Source organism: Rhinoraja longicauda, chromosome 38 (assembly GCF_053455715.1).
Source record: "Rhinoraja longicauda isolate Sanriku21f chromosome 38, sRhiLon1.1, whole genome shotgun sequence".
Taxonomy (NCBI): domain Eukaryota; kingdom Metazoa; phylum Chordata; class Chondrichthyes; order Rajiformes; family Arhynchobatidae; genus Rhinoraja; species Rhinoraja longicauda.
Window position 1 is genome coordinate 1,235,545 of NC_135990.1, and position 18,081 is coordinate 1,253,625.

The 18,081-nt window shown below is 42.3% G+C and overlaps 1 protein-coding gene across 1 annotated transcript in view; it reads left to right on the forward strand.

The window, feature by feature from the left end:
* myo9aa (myosin IXAa) overlaps positions 1–18,081 on the forward strand; it is a 165,224-nt gene that overhangs the window by 102,144 nt on the left and 44,999 nt on the right. The window contains 10 exon segments of the mRNA XM_078429986.1: positions 200–258; positions 3,209–3,331; positions 4,560–4,640; positions 6,129–6,239; positions 7,191–7,313; positions 8,176–8,325; positions 10,432–10,730; positions 11,659–13,326; positions 14,834–14,939; positions 15,742–15,954. Of these exon segments, the coding sequence (XP_078286112.1) occupies positions 200–258; positions 3,209–3,331; positions 4,560–4,640; positions 6,129–6,239; positions 7,191–7,313; positions 8,176–8,325; positions 10,432–10,730; positions 11,659–13,326; positions 14,834–14,939; positions 15,742–15,954 (2,933 nt within the window).

Below are 18,081 nucleotides of genomic sequence, written 5' to 3' on the forward strand. Positions count from 1 at the left end.
CTGCCCCCCCCTCCTTTCTTTACCTCTGACATGCATCCCATTTCTACACCATTAGCTGGGTGCTGATTTGAATCTGTAGCCACTCAGTGGGACAGCATAAGTTGTGGCAGTAAAGCTGCAAATGATTAATAGTCTGTGTTGGATGATGAACACACTGTTATTTTTGAGTTGGCAAACAGCTTTCCTCCTTTCAACTCAGTTACCAAAGATGGAAATTACAAGCTTGCTGATGAGTGAAACGTGCCAGTTCTTCCAGCAGTCCATATCCGTTCTACCCAGGGAGCTTCACTAATGTTCACTGAATAAACCTCTGCATCGGACATAGAGCAAATTGTCCTTTTTTTTTCAGGCTCTTTATTGAATTAAATTGAATTGAATAAATTAGCCAAGTATGTATACATACAAGGAATTTGCCCTGGTGCTTTCCTCGCAAGTAACAACATAATATACAGAAAACAATTAAGAATAAAACATCATTTAAACAGGTGAAGAATGAAATAAAATACCAGAGCAAAAGGAGGCTACAGACTTTTGGTTGTTGAGTAGAGCTACTGCTCGAGGAAAAAAACTGTTTTTATGTCTGGCTGTGGTGGTTTTGACAGTCTGGAGTTGCCTTGCAGGGGGAAGTGCTTCAAAGAGTTTGTGGCCAGGATGAGAGGGGTCAGAGATGATCTTACCTGTTCACTTCCTGGCCTTGCAGTGTACAGTTCGTCGATGGGGGGAAGGTTGCAGCCAACAACCTTCTCGGCTGATCGAACGATGCGCTGCAGCCTCCAGATGTCATGTTTGGTGGCTGAGCCAAACCACACCATGATGGAGAGGATGAGGACAGACTCTTTGATGGCAATATCAAACTGGACCATCATTGCCCGTGTAGACACAGTTGTGAAAAATTATGCTGCAGAATCTGTTCACCATCCAATGTGGAAAGTCACAAAATGCTAGAGTAGCATTCTGACCCGAAACGCCACATCCATACTCTCCAGGGGTGTGCTGACCTGCAGAGTTACTTCTGCAACTTGTGTCTTTGATAAATCATCATCTGCTGTTTCTTGTATCTACCATTCATTGTGATGTTTTCAGGCTCTTGTAAATTGAAAAGATTTGTCATCTTTTATCTACTTGTGCTGGTGTGATACCCTACACAAGATGAGGGATCACTCATCACAGTTCAGGACATGGCTCCATGTGTTCCTCAGGGCAAGGCTCTGGACATGATAATCTTCCTCAGTCGCCTTCCTTATGTTGTTCGATTTGTGAATCCTCTTCTAGGCTTAATGATATGTTTGGCTTGATTCCTCAATGTAATCCCCATTGCTTAATCATTTTGCATCGTACTTTCGGCTCATAATACATAGAATATAGAATAGTACAGCACAGGAAGAGGCCCTTCGGCCCACATGTTTGTGTGAACATGATACCAAGTTAAACTAATCTCCCCTACCTGCATGTGATCCATATTTCTCCATTCCCTACATATCCAAAGGTCTATCTAAAAAGGCTCTAAAATGCTACCATCATATCTGTCTATCCTATCTATGCCTCTCATCATTTGTATAAACATCTATCAGATCTATCAGACATGCAGGTTTGTAGGCTAATTGGCTTCTGCAAATTGTCCCTGGTGTGGAGGATAGAACTCGTGTATGGGTGATTGCTGGTCAGCGTGGACACAGTGGGCCGAAGGGCCTGTTTCCACGCTGTATCTCTGAAAAAGGCTTGCAAGGCATGCAGATGGTTAGGTTAATCAGCAACTGTAAAGTGACATTTGTGTGTGGTGAGGGGTAAGATCTGAGGTGAAGTGAGGGGAACATAAGTTGTGTGGGATTGGTGTAAGTAGGTGCATGGACATGGTTACAAGGAGCCTGTTTCCATGCTGTGTGCCTTCTTGACCTTCCCATGCTGCGGTCAGAAAAGTCCACAAAATATTCATGTTCCAATCAACAAAATTTCATTTTGTCTTTAAATAGATTTCAAAATAAAATTAGTCTCAGAAAATCCCATTACGAAATGACAGTGTTATTATTATAAACTGGTGTATTTTGGAAATCTGCTGTCCTTATCCAGTCTGGTCAACATGACGACAGTCCTACTCGTGTTGTTGCCTTTTAAATGTCTCATCAGATCAGGATAGTTTGGTTTGCACAGTAAGTGGCAGCATTAGCTGCAATGTTCTCATGTGAATGAATTAGAACATTTGCATCTTTCCCTTGTACTTTCCTTGTGTTATGGTTTGCATATTTCACTAAGATATCAATGATCCCTACCACTGGGCCATGCCCTATTTTCACTTCTACCATCAGGCATGAGGTACCGAAGTCTCAAATCCCACACCATCAGGACCAGGAGTAGCTATTTTCCCCCAACTATCAGGTTTTTGAACCAACCTACATAATCCTAAGGTAGACACAAGATGCTGGAGTAACTCAGTGGGTCAGGCAGCATCTCTGGAGAGAAGGAATGGCTGACGTTTCGGGTCGAGGCTCTTCTTTAGACTGACCCGCTGAGTTACTCCAGCATCTTGTGTCTACCTTTCGATTTAAACCAGCATCTGCAGTTTCTTTCCCACATACTCCTAATGCTACCTCAACAACAGAACACTGCTCACCTCCTGCACTACCAACGACTTGTTTTTGTTTCAATTATGTTTTTGCACTAATCTCTTTTTTTGCAGTCTTCTTTCTTTTGGAATTTCATATATAATTTATTTATAACTTGTTTCTGTGTACATGTCTGAATCTCTGTGCCTGGGATGCAGCAACAAGTAAGATTTTTCATTGTACCTGTACCTCACCCTACTTGGCATACGACAATAAACTTGAACATGTACATAGAAGGTAGACACAAAATGCTGGAGTAACTCAGCGGGCCAGGCAGCATCTCGGGAGAGAAGGAATGGGTGACGTTTTGGGTCGAGACCCTTCTTCAGTCTGAAGAAGGGTCTCGACCCGAAACGTCACCCATTCCTTCTCTCCCGAGATGCTGCCTGACCCGCTGAGTTACTCCAGCATTTTGTGTCTACCTTCGATTTAAACCAGCATCTGCAGTTTTATTTCCTACACATGTACATAGAATGTAGTCAAGATCTCTCGCTGATCTTTCCATTCCAACTTACTAGCCGCTAGTACTGATTAAACCATAGAGAACATTTGAGGCGGTGCTGCCAGCTGTTTTAAAATGGTGATTTGTGTATCTCTCCATTCTGCAGCACTTATTGGATGTGAAGTCACTGAAGTATCTGGCAAGCCTGACTCTTCATGACCGCATCACCAAGTCTCTACTCCACTTGCACAAAAAGAAAAAGCCGCCTAGCATCAGTGCTCAATTCCAGGTAAGTGGGTTTTTTCCTCTGACGTTTTCTTTTTGAATATTTTACATACAGTGCTCCATCTTCATCTACTAGATCCAGATACTCGAATGTGTTTATTGAGTAGCCAGTAATCCAACGGTTTCCGATGACTCTCTGAATCTTTTTTGTTTTGGGGTATCTCTCATGACTGCACATGTAGGTTGTTCACACCACTTAAGAGATTTATAACCTGCCCTACAAACCTCAGGAGCATGCAGAAACATGCAGAACATGGCTATATTTAAGAGGGAGTTAGATGTGGCCCTTTTTGCTAAAGGGATCAGGGGGTATGGAGAGAAGGCAGGTACAGGCTACTGACCTGGATGATCAGCCATGATCATATTGAATGGCGGTGCAGGCTCAAAGGGCCGAATGGCCTACTCCTGCACCTATTTTCTATGTTTCTATGTTTCTAAAATAAATAAATAAATATTGAATGGTATGGATATAATGTGTTCTGGGAGGACTAAAAACCTGGATTCATCATAACTTATTTCTCTTGCAACTTAGGTTTCTGTGTACATTAAATAACTCTCTTGCACCTTAGCTTTCTGTGTATATTAAATCACCTCAGCTGGTGGGGCTTCTTGCCACACCATGCCTTGAATAAACCATTTCTGGGATAGTTGAGAAGAGCATTAAATTAAGAATTGCCATGAGCTGTTGATGGGGATAATTATCGTATTCACCTCTCTTAACTTGAGAAGAGTTCCCTGTGAGGAACACCTTGTAAACGCTGACTGATTTACTGAAAGCATCAGTTGCGTGCATTCTATTTTTTTGCCTTTAAGTCAAACGCAGCCTATTAATTTTGGGATAGTAAATCATCCTTCTGTATAACTTTTTTTTAACCCTTTTCCCACATGCCATGGATATGACTCTTTAAGTTTCAAGTAAAGTGGAATTATAGGATTTGTCCCCATTGCTTCCCTTGCCCATTTATGCATTTTATAAATGATCTCCGTTCTCACTGAGGACTGGGATGTTCCTGGAGTATCCATCTCCTGTTAATACTTTAGTTGCTGTTTACCTTCAGCTCGGTGTGGAAGGGACCACCGAGCATAGTGCTTTGATTATACTTGCATTTAGTGCAATGTTTGATCTTCAGAATAGGAGGTGGATTAATGTCATTTCATTTTCTGTTGATGTGTACATTTGATCTTGTTGATGGAGTAATTAGTCATTCTCAACTATTTTTTTCCTCATGCAGGCTTCTCTCAATAAGCTCATGGAGACCTTGGGACAGGCAGAGCCTTACTTTGTCAAGTGCATCCGATCAAATGCAGAAAAGGTCTTGTATCTATTCCTCAATTTAATGACAAATTAGTTGAGAAACCAGAATTGAAGACTAAACTTGGTTGAACAGGGTGAATTGTACAGATAGGTGAAATGGAAATCTGAAATAAAAGCAGCAATTGCTACATGTAAAGGATGGCAAGCACCTTTGGAGAGAGCAACACAAGAATCATTTTAATTCATTAGAATAATAATTTGCACTTGCATAAAGCCATTAACATTTAAAGAGGTTTCTCAGGCTGAATGAAATTGTGGAGCTGAGGAGGGGGAGGGCTAAGTCTGTTATGAGCATGCATTTTTTAAATACTGGTGTGGCAGTCTGAAGCATAGTTGGGGGTGGGGCGGGGGGAGCTTTTGAACAGGTCACTCTGTTCAACTATTCTGAAATAGAAGTGACTGGTAGTGTAATGGATCTTGGTGTGCCCAGTATACATCTGAAAGCCAGTCTCATTACAAGATGACGGTTTGGACATCTGAAGAAGTGTCCTGACCCACAAAGCCATCTGTGTAGGAACGAACTGGTTTAAATCGAAGGTAGACACAAAATGCTGGAGTAACTCAGTGGGACAGGCAGCAACTCTGGAGAGAAGGAATGGGTGACATTTTCTTCAGACAAGATTATTAAAAGATGATGTTGATTGAGCAACATATTGATGAGATGGAATAAAGAATAAAAAATCAAGGATGCGGGTCGGAGAGACCTTGGGGATAATGTGCTGGATCAGCAAGTAAAACTATTGCAATAAAAATATAAATAACCAAGAGCAACCGACTCAAGAATGGGAAATAGAGTTTGCATAAAGATGGTCTGGTCAATAATGAGAGAGAATGCAATGTTGTCAGAATATCAAAGGATGCTCTTTAGAGTTTCGGTCCGGATTGTTTCAGCAGAAAACCAGTTGGAACAAATTAAAAATGGAGCGACAAGTAAAAGAGATGAGCACGTCTAGTGATGTGACATTCATTGACAAGAGAGAAAATAAAACTGGAAATGGGGAATTGCTGTGAGGAAAATGTTGTGTTGGGATCACTATTAAAGAGAAGGATGCTGTATCAGTCAGCATCCGGAGAGTAGGTACAAGGAACTGCAGATGCTGGTTTTACCACAAAAAAAAAGAGATACAAAGTGCTGGAGTAACTCAGCGGGCCAGGCAGCATCTCTGGAGAACATGGATAGGTGACGTTTCACAAAGTGCTGGAGTAACTCAGTGGGCCAGGCAGCATCTCTGGAGAACATGGATAGGTGACGTTTCACAGAAAACTGTAGGGTAACAGCAGGTCAGGCAGCATCTCTGGAGAACATGGATTGGAGACATGGTGCTTGGGTACTCATCTTCAGGCCTCTGGAAAGTTTATAGATGGAAAAAGTGTGGTCGGAAATTGAATAAGAATAGGATCAAGTGAGCACATTGAGTTTCTTAGGCAAGGTGGGAACAATTGTGAATGCAGCTCCCTGCGACATTTATTTTTGTCAACTTTACAGCTTCCATTGCGCTTCAATGATCATCTAGTCCTGCGACAACTGCGGTATACAGGCATGCTGGAAACTGTCAGGATACGGCAGTCGGGCTACAGTATTAAGTACACATTCCAGGCAAGTATCTCTGGTTACTCGTGAATTTTTTTTAATGCACAATTCTGCTTTAAGTTGGATTTATAAATTGTATCAATTTAAAGCGTGCACCATAAATATTATAAACCAGTTGATTCCAGGTTGAACTGAATTCCAGTGATGGAAATATCTACACCTCATTGTACCAAATGCTGAAAGCTGGTGGAATTAGGCCCAATTTGTGGATGTAAACTTCTCAAGAGACTTGCGTCAATTTGCACTTTATTTTATTAACAAATTAAAATTTGCGTCAGATAAGGTGAGAAATTGTAGAACTCGGTTGTTTGCATTAACATCTGCGACCTGATCTTCAGTCTATACAGAGCAGACTATCTCCAAATCTATACCCTGCTTGGGTTGGCTCATTCCAGTTACTTTTCCTTTGTAGAGTAATTTTAGAATGAAGGTCCTCAGGATTTGTCACCTCTCCGACAGTTATTCAGTTTGCAGTTCATGCGCGCGATTACTCCCCCTCCCCTTCCCCCCCCCTTTCCCCCACACCCTGATACCACTCTAAATCGGCTGTTCTTCAAACAAATCGTGATCTAAATGTCATCAGGCTATCTGAATGACTGTGGCGACATTCACATTCACAAGTGTACTCCTGGCAGGATTCCATGTTGTGATCAGGAGTGGGCAGTCTAGCTGTATTTTCTGTTCTCTTTGTCTGCTGCAACACTACCTACTGTTGTAGTTCAATTGCTGCCTTTGCTGAGATCATCACATTCAACCGCCTGGTTGTATCCTAGTGGGTGTTTCAGCATGCATGTAATGTCATTTTTATTGCTGGAGGAAGTGCATCCTGGATTTGGATTCTAATCCTTATCTGGTTTCTCTTCCCGTTGTGCCTGGGTAATGCCTTCCCGAGCAGTGGAGTGCTTTACGTGATGTGCTGCACACAGCTGACGTGAGGTGTGTTTTGAAATGTTTCAGGAATTCATCGAACAATTCCGTGTGCTTTTGCCACAAAGTACCACCTCTTCTCAACGCAGTATTCTGGATTTTGTGAGAAGTGTGAACCTCGACACAAACAGCTATCAAGTAGGCGAGACAATGGTGCGTTTTACAGCATGAAACCTTTACAGCAAATGTGCTGGATTGACTTGAGAAGCCATCATGTAAATTTATATTGACAACAAAATGTATGGTGCACATAGAAATCCTACTCTGGAGTCACAAGGTCGTAAAGGGTGTGTTAAAATATTTCTGATACAACCGAGACGGGTCTCATTGCATCTTCCAAAAGCAGTGGCTGTATTTGCTCAGAGAGACGATGAAACATTTTCCTTTCATGGCAGACGTCTGCTGGGTTTTCTGAATGCAGTTGTTCATGTTACTTATGAAATGAACCACAGCTTTCCTACCTCAGTTTGATGAGTTTGATGGTAAAAGTTTGTAGATTTGAGGATTGGACTTGACTGTGATGCTTCCTCCATCCAATCTCCATTTGTACCTTTCAGCATGAATCACCAGAACGCTAGATAGGCGCAAGTTGAGAATTTGAACCACCTCCACCCCCCCACCCCATTCCCAGTTACTCAACACCAATACACCACACTCTGACCACTGAGTCAGGAACATAACCTTGGCCATTCTCCACCTCTTGGTTCTTGGTCCTCCAAAATATTCCAAATTGAATTTAAACTGGAGGTGGCAAAGTATGGACTTAAGCAAGAAGGGCTTCTTGGAGAAGAGCTGCCTTAAATTTGCCTGGACTATGCTTTAGTTCTGTCCTTCTGTCTCTGTTATCAAATACCATTGCAGTCTATTTTTCTCACACTGTATAGTACACAGAAATGTTTTGCTTCATTGGTGGTGCTGTTTTAGGGGACATGATCACGTCTGTGTATTTACTTGTTCATGCGTTCTTTGTTGGGTAATACTCACTGTTGCATTTGTCCTGCGTCTTCCTCTGTAGATATTTATGAAGGAGAGTGAGCGTCAAAGATTGCAAAACATGCTGCACAAGGAGGTCCTAAGGAGAATAATTTTGCTTCAGAGGTGGTTTCGCACTGCACTTGAACGACGACAGTTCCTCCAGATGAAACGAGCTGCGGTTGTAATACAGGTTTGTACAGAACTGAACGTTGCCATGATCCTAGGCGGAGGAGAGTGTTGAGGGTAAGGACCAGCTCTGTTAGGCGGAGGAGAGTTTGAGGGGAAGGAACAGCTCTGTTAGGCGGAGGAGAGTTTGAGGGGAAGGAACAGCTCTGTTAGGCAGAGGAGAGTTTGAGGGGAAGGACCTGCCTCTGCGCATCTCACTGCTCCCCCTCTGTGACACCAGTCCGAAGAAGGGCCTCGACCCAAAACATCACCCATTCCTTCTCTCCAGAGATGCTACCTGACCGGCTGAGTTACTCCAGCATTTTGTGTCTACCTTATGATCCTAGCAGAGCCCAGTACACAGGATTAATACTACTCTTGGGAGGGAGCCCCTCTTAAGGTGAACAACGATAGGCAACTCTGCACTTTATACATTGTTTGTCCAAACTCACGCTTGTCTGCAAAAAGCAGCTTGTGCCTTAAAGTTTGATTGATTGTGTTTTGATAGCAGGAGTCAAAGCAGAGCTAAGAGTGTTTAATTGTCATATGTACCGGAAATGGAACAATGAAATTCTTACTTGCTTCGCTTATAACAATAATGCAACAAATAGATATACAATAATCAATAATACAATAAATTAATAATCAGTAATCAGTTACAGAGGGAAGGGTCTCTGCGGCACGCAGAAAGGGGAGATGGGAAGATGTGGCCAGCAGTGGGATCCCGTTGGAGCTGACGGAAATGTTGGAGGATAAATTGTTGTACACGCTGGCTGTTGGGGTGGAAGGTGAGGACAAGGGGACTCTATCCTTGTTACGAATGGGGAGAGGGGGAGCAAGAGCGGAGCTGCGGGATATAGAGGAGGCCCTAGTGAGAGTAACTCAGCAGGTCAGGTAGCATCTCGGGAGAGAAGGAATGGCTGACATTTCGGGTCGAGACCCTTGTTCAGTCTGAAGAAGGGACTCGACCCGAAAGGTTACCCATTCCTTCTCTCTCTCGAGATGCTGCCTGACTGCTGAGTTACTCCAGCATTTAGTGTCACCTTTGCTGTGGTAAGGTTGTGGTTAGTGCCGTGCAGTGGGCTTCAAGAGCTGGTTGTCGCTGGGAAGAACCTATTCTTGAATCCCAGCAGTGAGGGTTTTCGGTCTTCTGTATCTTCTTTCCACTGGTAGCAACAAGGTTAGAACATGGCCAGGGCGGTGTGAGTGAGTCTTTGACAATATTAGCTGCCTTTATGAGGCAGCGCCTCCTGGAGATCCTTATGATGGTGGGGAGGTGAATACCCATGATTGGGCTGGGCACAACTGCTGTTACTGTTTTATTCTGTTTGAAACATCTGACTATGGTGATTTTATTTTCTTGTTCCATTGTGATTTGCTTTATTAGTTTAATTGTCAATTCCTTGCCAGATTTATTTGGGTTCTCAGTAGTGATTGGACCAAGACTGCCCAAACCAGTTTTTTTTCGGGCTTTGCAGATTGGATGTGAACAGAGAGGTGGCTGAACATAGCTGTTAACTATTTCTTGTCAATGTACACACCCCCCTTGACTAGTTATGTGCATATTTAGACACGCTGTAGGATGTCCCTTTTGCAAAATGTTTTTTAACAATTTAACACTGAAAGTAAGAATGCAGGTACAGCAGGCAGTGAAGAAAGCCAACGGCATGTTGACCTTCATGACAAGATGAGTTGAGTACAGGAGCAAAGAGGCCCTTCTGCAGTTGTACAGGGCCCTAGTGTGACCACACCTGGAGTACTGTGTGCAGCTTTGGTAGGCCATTTAGAACGGAGATGAGAAAAAACCTTTTCACTCAGAGTTGTAAATCTGTGGAATTCTCTGCCTCAGAAGGCAGTGGAGGCCAATTCTCTGAATGCATTAAAGAGAGAGCTAGATAGGGCTCTTAAGGATAGCGGAGTCAGGGGGTATGGGGAGAAGGCAGGAACGGGGTACTGATTGAGAATGATCAGCCATGATCACATTGAATGGCGGTGCTGGCTCGAAGGGCCGAATGGCCTACTCCTGCACCTATTATCTATTGTCTATTGTCTAATGTTGATTTTTATGGTAACACAAACAGAAGTGATGATATTCTAGATTTTCTCAATTTTTCTCATTTTTTCTCTGCAGAATGCTTGGCAAAACTACAAAATGATTCAGACCCTCACAGACGCCAGTATCTCAGATGCAGCAGCAACTAGTATTCAGGCAGTGTGGAAAGGCTACAGCCAGAGAAAGATGTACTTGCAAATGCGTGATGCAGCTATTGTTATACAAAGGCGCTGGCGTGATTATTGCAGGTACAAGCTTGCAGCACTCTGCATTCAGACATATTGGAGAAGGTACAAGGAGATGCAGACGTACAGAGCTTTCAGGGACAGCATCATTAAACTTCAAGCAGCAAACAGAGGATTTGTGGTGCGGCGCAGGTAATAGTACAAGATTGTTTTTGCTTCTTATTTGTATACCGTACAATTGAATTAGATTCATGACCAGCTGCAGCAATACTGGGTGTGTTTATACAGCATGTCAGTCACAGATATACTCGCTGCTACTTATATTTGCTTTCAGGTAATCATTACTGGAGAGTAATTATCTCTCTCACTCCCTCTCTCGCCCTCTCTCTCTCTCATTGCACACTCTCGCTCACTCAAACACTATCGCACTCTCTCTCACCCTCTCACTCCCTCTCTCGTCCTCTCTCTCATTGCATACTCTCGCCTCTCGCTCGCTCTCTCACTTGCACACTCTCTGTCTCTGTCTCTCTCAATTTCAATTTCAATTTAAATACTTTATTGGCATGATAAGATACATTATTATATTGCCAAAGTATAGAACATAACATACATATTTAAAATGCATGTATATACACGCAATACTCTCTCTCTCTCTCTCTCTCTCTCTCTCTCTCTCTCTCTCTCTCTCTCTCTCTCTCTCTCTCTCTCTCTCTCTCTCTCTCTCTCTCTCTCTCTCTCTCTCTCTCTCTCTCTCTCTCTCTCTCTCTCTCTCTCTCTCTCTCTCTCTCTCTCTCTCTCTCTCTCTCTTCCCCCCTCCCCCCTCCCTCTCTCTCCCCCTCCCTCTCTCTCCCTCCCTCTCCCTCCCTCTCCCTCCCTCCCTCTCCCTCCCTCCCTCTCCCTCCCTCTCCCTCCCTCTCCCTCCCTCCCTCTCCCTCCCTCCCTCTCCATGTGGCTTGCTGATGTGAGTTTTAGTATTTTTGCAGTTGCGATGATTGAATTTGAAACCATTAAGACTGAATAGAATTTAAGTATAATTATGTAATGAGCATTGAGAGCATTTTAACTGAACAAAAACACATAAATTCCAACCCTTTTAATGAATATTTGCTTTTTGTTTTAGATTTCAGGCATTGAAAAGACAAAAGTATAATAAAGAAAATAAAAAGCAGCTGGATCAGGAACAAAAAAGAAGATTGGATGAACACTTGGATGAAAATCTTTCTCAGCTCGCTGTATCTGATCTAAAAAAAATAGAAGCTGAACTGAATGAGAGCCCTGTTTTGAAAGACAATGACATTCAGGGAGTACCTGTGGACTGCAATGATATATCTCCAGATATACAGGCTGGAACTTTCAACTTTGCCAATAGTGCAAATTTGCTCCAGTGTGTTACGGTGAGGGAGAGACCCAAATCGTTGCTTGGAGACCCCGAGAAGCAGAAAGTGGTGCGTGCCAAACGAAACAGCCGGAGAATGAGAGAATTGGAGCAGGCCATATTCAGCCTTGGACTGCTGAAGGTGAGGTCTGAAGGTGTGTCTCCCTCAGAGGAAGGGCGGTGGTCCAATGAGCTGATTTCTGACAGTGTGAACTCCTTGTCTCCTCAGGGAACACCAGACAGTGAGAGCTCGAGAGGTAGTTTTGAGGTACCCAGTGGTGATGATGGCCATAAGAGAAAATTATCTGTCACTGCATCTGATGACTTGGTCTCTGATTCCAGCCTGCATACTACTCAGGATAATCTTTCATCTAGTCCAAAGTTCATTGATCACGGTCTGTCCACCGACCTGCAACTTAATGGAAATAACCTGTCTTCCAGTTCTCATGCTAACACTGATTCTCATAGTCATATCTCCATGTCTCCAGGAACAGCCAACAAGGATTTTCAAAGATCAAGTTCGGAAGATTGGTCTCCCAGTCCTAGACCATTGGCCAGGCAGGAATCCAGTTTTTCAAGCTTGTTGCCAAATCATGATAGTAGCCCCTTGCCGAATGACACTAGTGCTGTAGGTTCCGACTGCCATGAGTTCAAAGACACTACCATCGGACCCAAAACAAGCGGAGAGGAAGATGACAAAGCCTCACCACTCTATGGTGAACCTGCCACAGACGCAAACATGGATTCCTTCCCACCGACCGCAATCCTGGAAAAGTTGGAATGGTTAAATGTACAGCAGGCAGAGAGACAGAGACAAAGACGGCAGCAGAATGAGAAGGAAATGATGGAACAGATAAGGCAGCAGAAAGAAATCCTTGAGAAACAACGTAAAGTTTTTGAAAAGCAGGAGAAGGATATGTTTGAGAGGCAGCGGGGGGAAGCTCTGCAGAAGATAGAGCAGGGCAGACAGAATGAATCCCCCCAGGTTCTCCTCAAATCTCCAAGCAAGCAGGCAGACAGGCCTCAGTCTTTTCTTGCTCTGCAACAAGACAGAAAATGGGATCGAGCTATCAGTTCTGACACGCTTTCAACAGCAGACACTGAGTCTAAGTTATTGAACACTGCAGAATCTTTTAATACTGACAATACCTCGGGTCAGTCCACAGGAAAAAATAGACCTAGCAGCTTGTTTTTTGAAATTAAGGAGCTGCAACCAAGTGGCCAACAGGAATTCAATAAGCCAGACGGCTGGACCCCTAAGCTGAGCTTGGAGCCCCGCAAAACTCTTCCTAGTTCAGAGCACTTCCCACAGGCTCAACCTCAAAGCACAAAAGAAGAGCCGATCAATAATACTGGCAAGGACAGGAACAACGTCTTATTCTTTTTGCCAAAAGACAAGAATACACTGAGCAAGTAAGTTATTTTTCTTGATTAGTCAGGAGTATAAAAGGACAATAGACAATAGATGCAGGAGTAGGCCATTTGAGCCAGCACCGCCATTCACCATGATCATGGCTGATCATCCACAATCTGGCTCTAGTTGGGGGATGAGCAGTAAATGGTGGCTTTGCCAGTGACACCCAGATATACAGAATAAGAAAGTTCAATTCATCAATATATTTCACAGCTTTTTTCATTTGCTGAGCTGTGAACTCTCACTTTCACTTGCTTGCCGTAACATGTACAGGGTTCAATTTAAGGTGCAATTTATTAATTGAGTGTTGAAAGAGTTGACTAATGACTTTATGTAACACAAAGGAGATGAGAGTGTAATCTAAGAATCGTTTAAAAAAATAATAAGGGTAAATTGTTTTGAAGTATTTCACCCACAGCTCCAAACGATTTTGGATTTCTTTCTATTCTACTGAAGGACCTCAGTGAGGTGTACAAGATCATGAGCAGCATGGCTAAAGTGAATACTCTAGGTCTTTTCTACTTCTAAAACTACAGGGCTCAAAAACTAGAGGACATCAGCTTAAGATGAGAAGGGAGAGGGTTAAGAGGGACCTTGTGCAACTTTTTCACTCAGTGGGTAGTCCATATGTAGAACAAGCTGCCAGAAGAAGCTGTACAAATGCATTCCAACTTTTGTAGGATATCTGGACAATGATATGGATAGGTAGGATGGGCAAAATGCAGGCAAATGGGACTATGGTTGGCATGGGCAAGGTGGGACAGAAGGATAGTTCCCTTGCTGTACAGCTCTATCAATGACTTTCTGAGATGTTGAACTGTGAGGGAATCCTCAAAATGTAATTGAGTATACAGCTGGAATTTGGATCGTGAAATTATATTTGTCTAATCTCAAAGACACAGACAGCCCTCTGATACTAACCTAGTAGCTATTATTTGTACACGAGTCTTTCTAACCACAGCAGCATAACAACTAAGCTTAATCATGATTTTGTGAATGGGTTTGTACAGCATATATCACACCATCGGGACATCCCAAAGTGTTCTACGCCTAATGAAGTATCTTTGAAATGTAGTCACAGTTGCAATGCGGGTAAATAGTTTAACTTTCTTTCTAAATGATGGCAGCTTTCGATGGTGCCGCACTTCCTCATTACTGCAAGGAATCGCCACCTTGAATTAAATGCTCCATTTGATGTACAGTTGAGCATGATTCCTGGGACAGAAAGTTGGGATGGAAATCCAGGACTCCCTACCCAGCATTTCCTTTCCCGGCAACATGCAGTCTGCCCTGTCTCACCCAGGGAGATGGTGGTATTTGTTGCCTGAGCTGCTGAGCTCCGAGGTTTAGGACACATCCAGAAGTAACGAGGTGTATGGCTCAGCCTGCGATGGTCATTATGTTTACTCATGGCTATTAAGTCCCGATTGCTTATGCTGTTAAATCTAGAGAAATCTGCTTTCACTTTATTTGAGTATTATTCATTATTAATACTGCACTTTACAGGATTGACAAAGATTCTGTGAATCTGGAAAAATCTCCTGCTATTTCCAAAGAAGATGAAGCTTTCAGAGAAAAGATGGCAAAATCATCACTCGTAAAAGTAATGGATGTAAGCGATTTAATCATCTTTGGTAGATTGTGAAATTGTGGACATGATGATGGAGGTGGTGAAGGGAGCACAAGTCTGTGGTGAATGAGGTTTATTCGAATTTAATCTTGTACAGTGCCCAGCTGTGGAACATAACAAGATCACAGCTTCAAGCTGGAGATTTGTGATCCTTTACCCAGGATCCTTTATCCTCTACCTTCATAATGGGCACGAAAGGATTCAATCTTTAAATTTGGTTTCTTAATATTTTTCTTTTCCCCACGCCCCCATTTCCTGATCAAGCAAACTGTTTTGGGTAGATTGGGTTATGTTTCTACTGGAGAAAGTAGTCTTGCTGCATCAATCCCAAAGAGCTGCTGTTCATGATGAAATTGGAGTGTTGAATGTTATCAATCTTTGACTGTTGTGGGCATGGGGGGCACTTAATCAAAACTCAGTTCAGTCACCATCAGCCGCCCTAACTTTACTTTTCAGCTGAAATTGTGGTATGGTCACCAGAGGAAAGAATGTTTAATAATTCAGCAGTGATGCCATGTAACTTGAAATGCCCTGACCTGTACACCTCAATGCTAAGACATATGGTCCCATTGTTCACAAGGTTCTTTGTATGTTTTTGTTAAGCATATCAATGGCTTTGACCTCTTGCAGTATTTCCAATCTTCACTACTATAACTTGCTTTTTCTTTTGCCATGAGTGTGTTTTGTATAATCTTCCTCAGGGCTCATGGTGACCCATTGCGTCATTTGGACACGGTCCTCAGAGTTACATGTTTTGATTTTTGTGTGTTATTCGGTCAATCAGGTTACAAGACCAGTGCACAAAAAGAGAGCCCGCATGGCGCGGACCCGCTCTGATTTCTTGACTAGGAGCAGTAACGCTGAAGGGGAGGGAGAGACTGAGGAAGAGGAACATGATGACCCCTCCAATGAACCCCCTCTCTCCCCCAACCAACCTAGATCTGAGCTGAGGCCCAAGGACAGTGCCAGACAGGCCTGTTACAGTGACTCAGAAATGGTAAATAAATGATGGCCAGTTGGGTGCAAGACAAATCTGGGGGCATCTCTTTGCTAACCCTTACTCTGGAGTAGAAAGCAATACTGACATCTGGAGCTGCTTAACCTCCCCCACCTATCTGATTTTAGAAGGTAACACTCAATACTTGAGCACAGTGCCCTTTTCTGTGGATTACTGTGTCATATTAACTCTGTTGTGTACTGCAGTTATATTTCTATACACATAGGTAATGACGCCCTGAACCCAAAAGATTTTCCAGCTTGTTTGTTGTACATATTTTTAGTTGGATTATTAACAATGATCCAATTGTTAAATTTCAGCAGACCAAGGTGTATAATAAGCACAGCCCAATTTATATGTATTGGGTAGGATTTATTTTTAATAATGAATTGCACATTTCACTGCCAGATCCCTGAATTCATGAACCAAATTACCAATGTTGAGTTGAATTCTCTGCAGAATCTACATAAAAACATAAAATACTGGAAATACTCAGCAGGTAGCTTTTGTAAAATGAAACATTGTTAGAGTCAACAATTGCTACCAATTCAGGTTAATGACCTATTATGCCTGAGTATTTACCGCACTTTCTGTTTTTATTTCAGATTTGCAGCAACTGGAGTTTTTTTAGTTCAACTTTCCACAGATTTGGGTGTATTATGCTAGTTTCTGAACCTTCACAAAAATTGTGTTGGTACTCGTTAAGACAAGGAACATTATTACTCACATTTGGTCACTTGCCTGAGAATTAATATATTTTGTATTTGGTAAATTTTACCAATTCGACATGCAGAACTTGCATGACAATATTCATGTGCTTCCTATTTAAGCACTCATCTCTTGAATCATTCACTTTGTGCCATTAGTTCCTCAACTAACGATGCTGGTTGTTGTAGCTTTTCAACCTAAACGCTAGGTTTGGAATAAACTCAATTGAAGCAATGCCTTTGGTTGACTGAGGCAGAACCAACTTCACAAGTGAAGTATAAACTACTGCAGCTGTCCAAAGAACCTATCCCAACATGATTCAACATTTTCAGGAAAAGGAGATATGAGATGAATATTGAAGATATCCCACAAAGCGAATCTTCTGAATCTGATTGAGTGTTTCCTTTTAAAACAGTCATGTATTTGGTACTTAGATAACTCTTGCATTGGAAATCCCTGCTAAACTCTAGAAGATATAATCACGCTGTTCTTGAACTGGATGCGGGCCATTCCATTACTAAAGCAATCTTCCTCACTAGCACTTACTCCTTCCCTGGATATTACCAATCACAGTATTCACCTGGTCGATTTTATTTACCAAATTGCCGCATGTCACAGCTCGACTAATCGCACTGCTTGGTTTGCACTTACATGTCTACTTTGTCTCTTTCACACTTAACACCTAAAATCAATCTATATTTTAATGTCTGAGTTTTATTAACAGCATGTGGGGTAGCTATATGCTACCATTTCTTTATTTTCTTTCACTAGAAATTTTGGTGTTGACTTTGCAAAAAAAAGTGATAAAAAATTTATTTCAACTTTTTAATAAGTGCGAAGTGTCAATGTTGGTTAATATGAATATTTTATATGTTGTATCTCTTGTGGATGTTTTTCATTGTGGTTGCAGTTTCATTTCCTACCCAAAGGTTATCAAACAATTTCTGACAAAGTATGTCATGTGTGGACTGAGGATCATATTTTATAAGGTACTAGATTAATTCAGGAAGGTATGCTGCCGCCTGTGTCCGACTCCACATCCCCAACCTTCTAATCCAAGGCACTACCGATGATGCAAATTTTCATCCCAATTACAGTGCTTGTTATTGTATAAAAATGGAAAATTCAGAAAAGAGCTAAGCAGGTCAGGCCTCATCAGTGGAAAGAGAAAGTTAACGCTGGTTTGTTGCCTTGTATGTGGCAATCTATAAGATGGAGTCAAGTGTTGATGCTGCATGGATTGCTAAAGGTGAATTGTAATGCATGTACAGTGTATGAAAGGTATGGTTAATCAGCTGTGATTTTTATTCCTCTGTCCTTACAGCTGATGGATTCCAAACCGGCCACTTTCTACCCACTTGGAAATTGTGCTGGGAAAGAGTATTATAAGCAAAAAACAAACTGCAAGATTCCAGTATT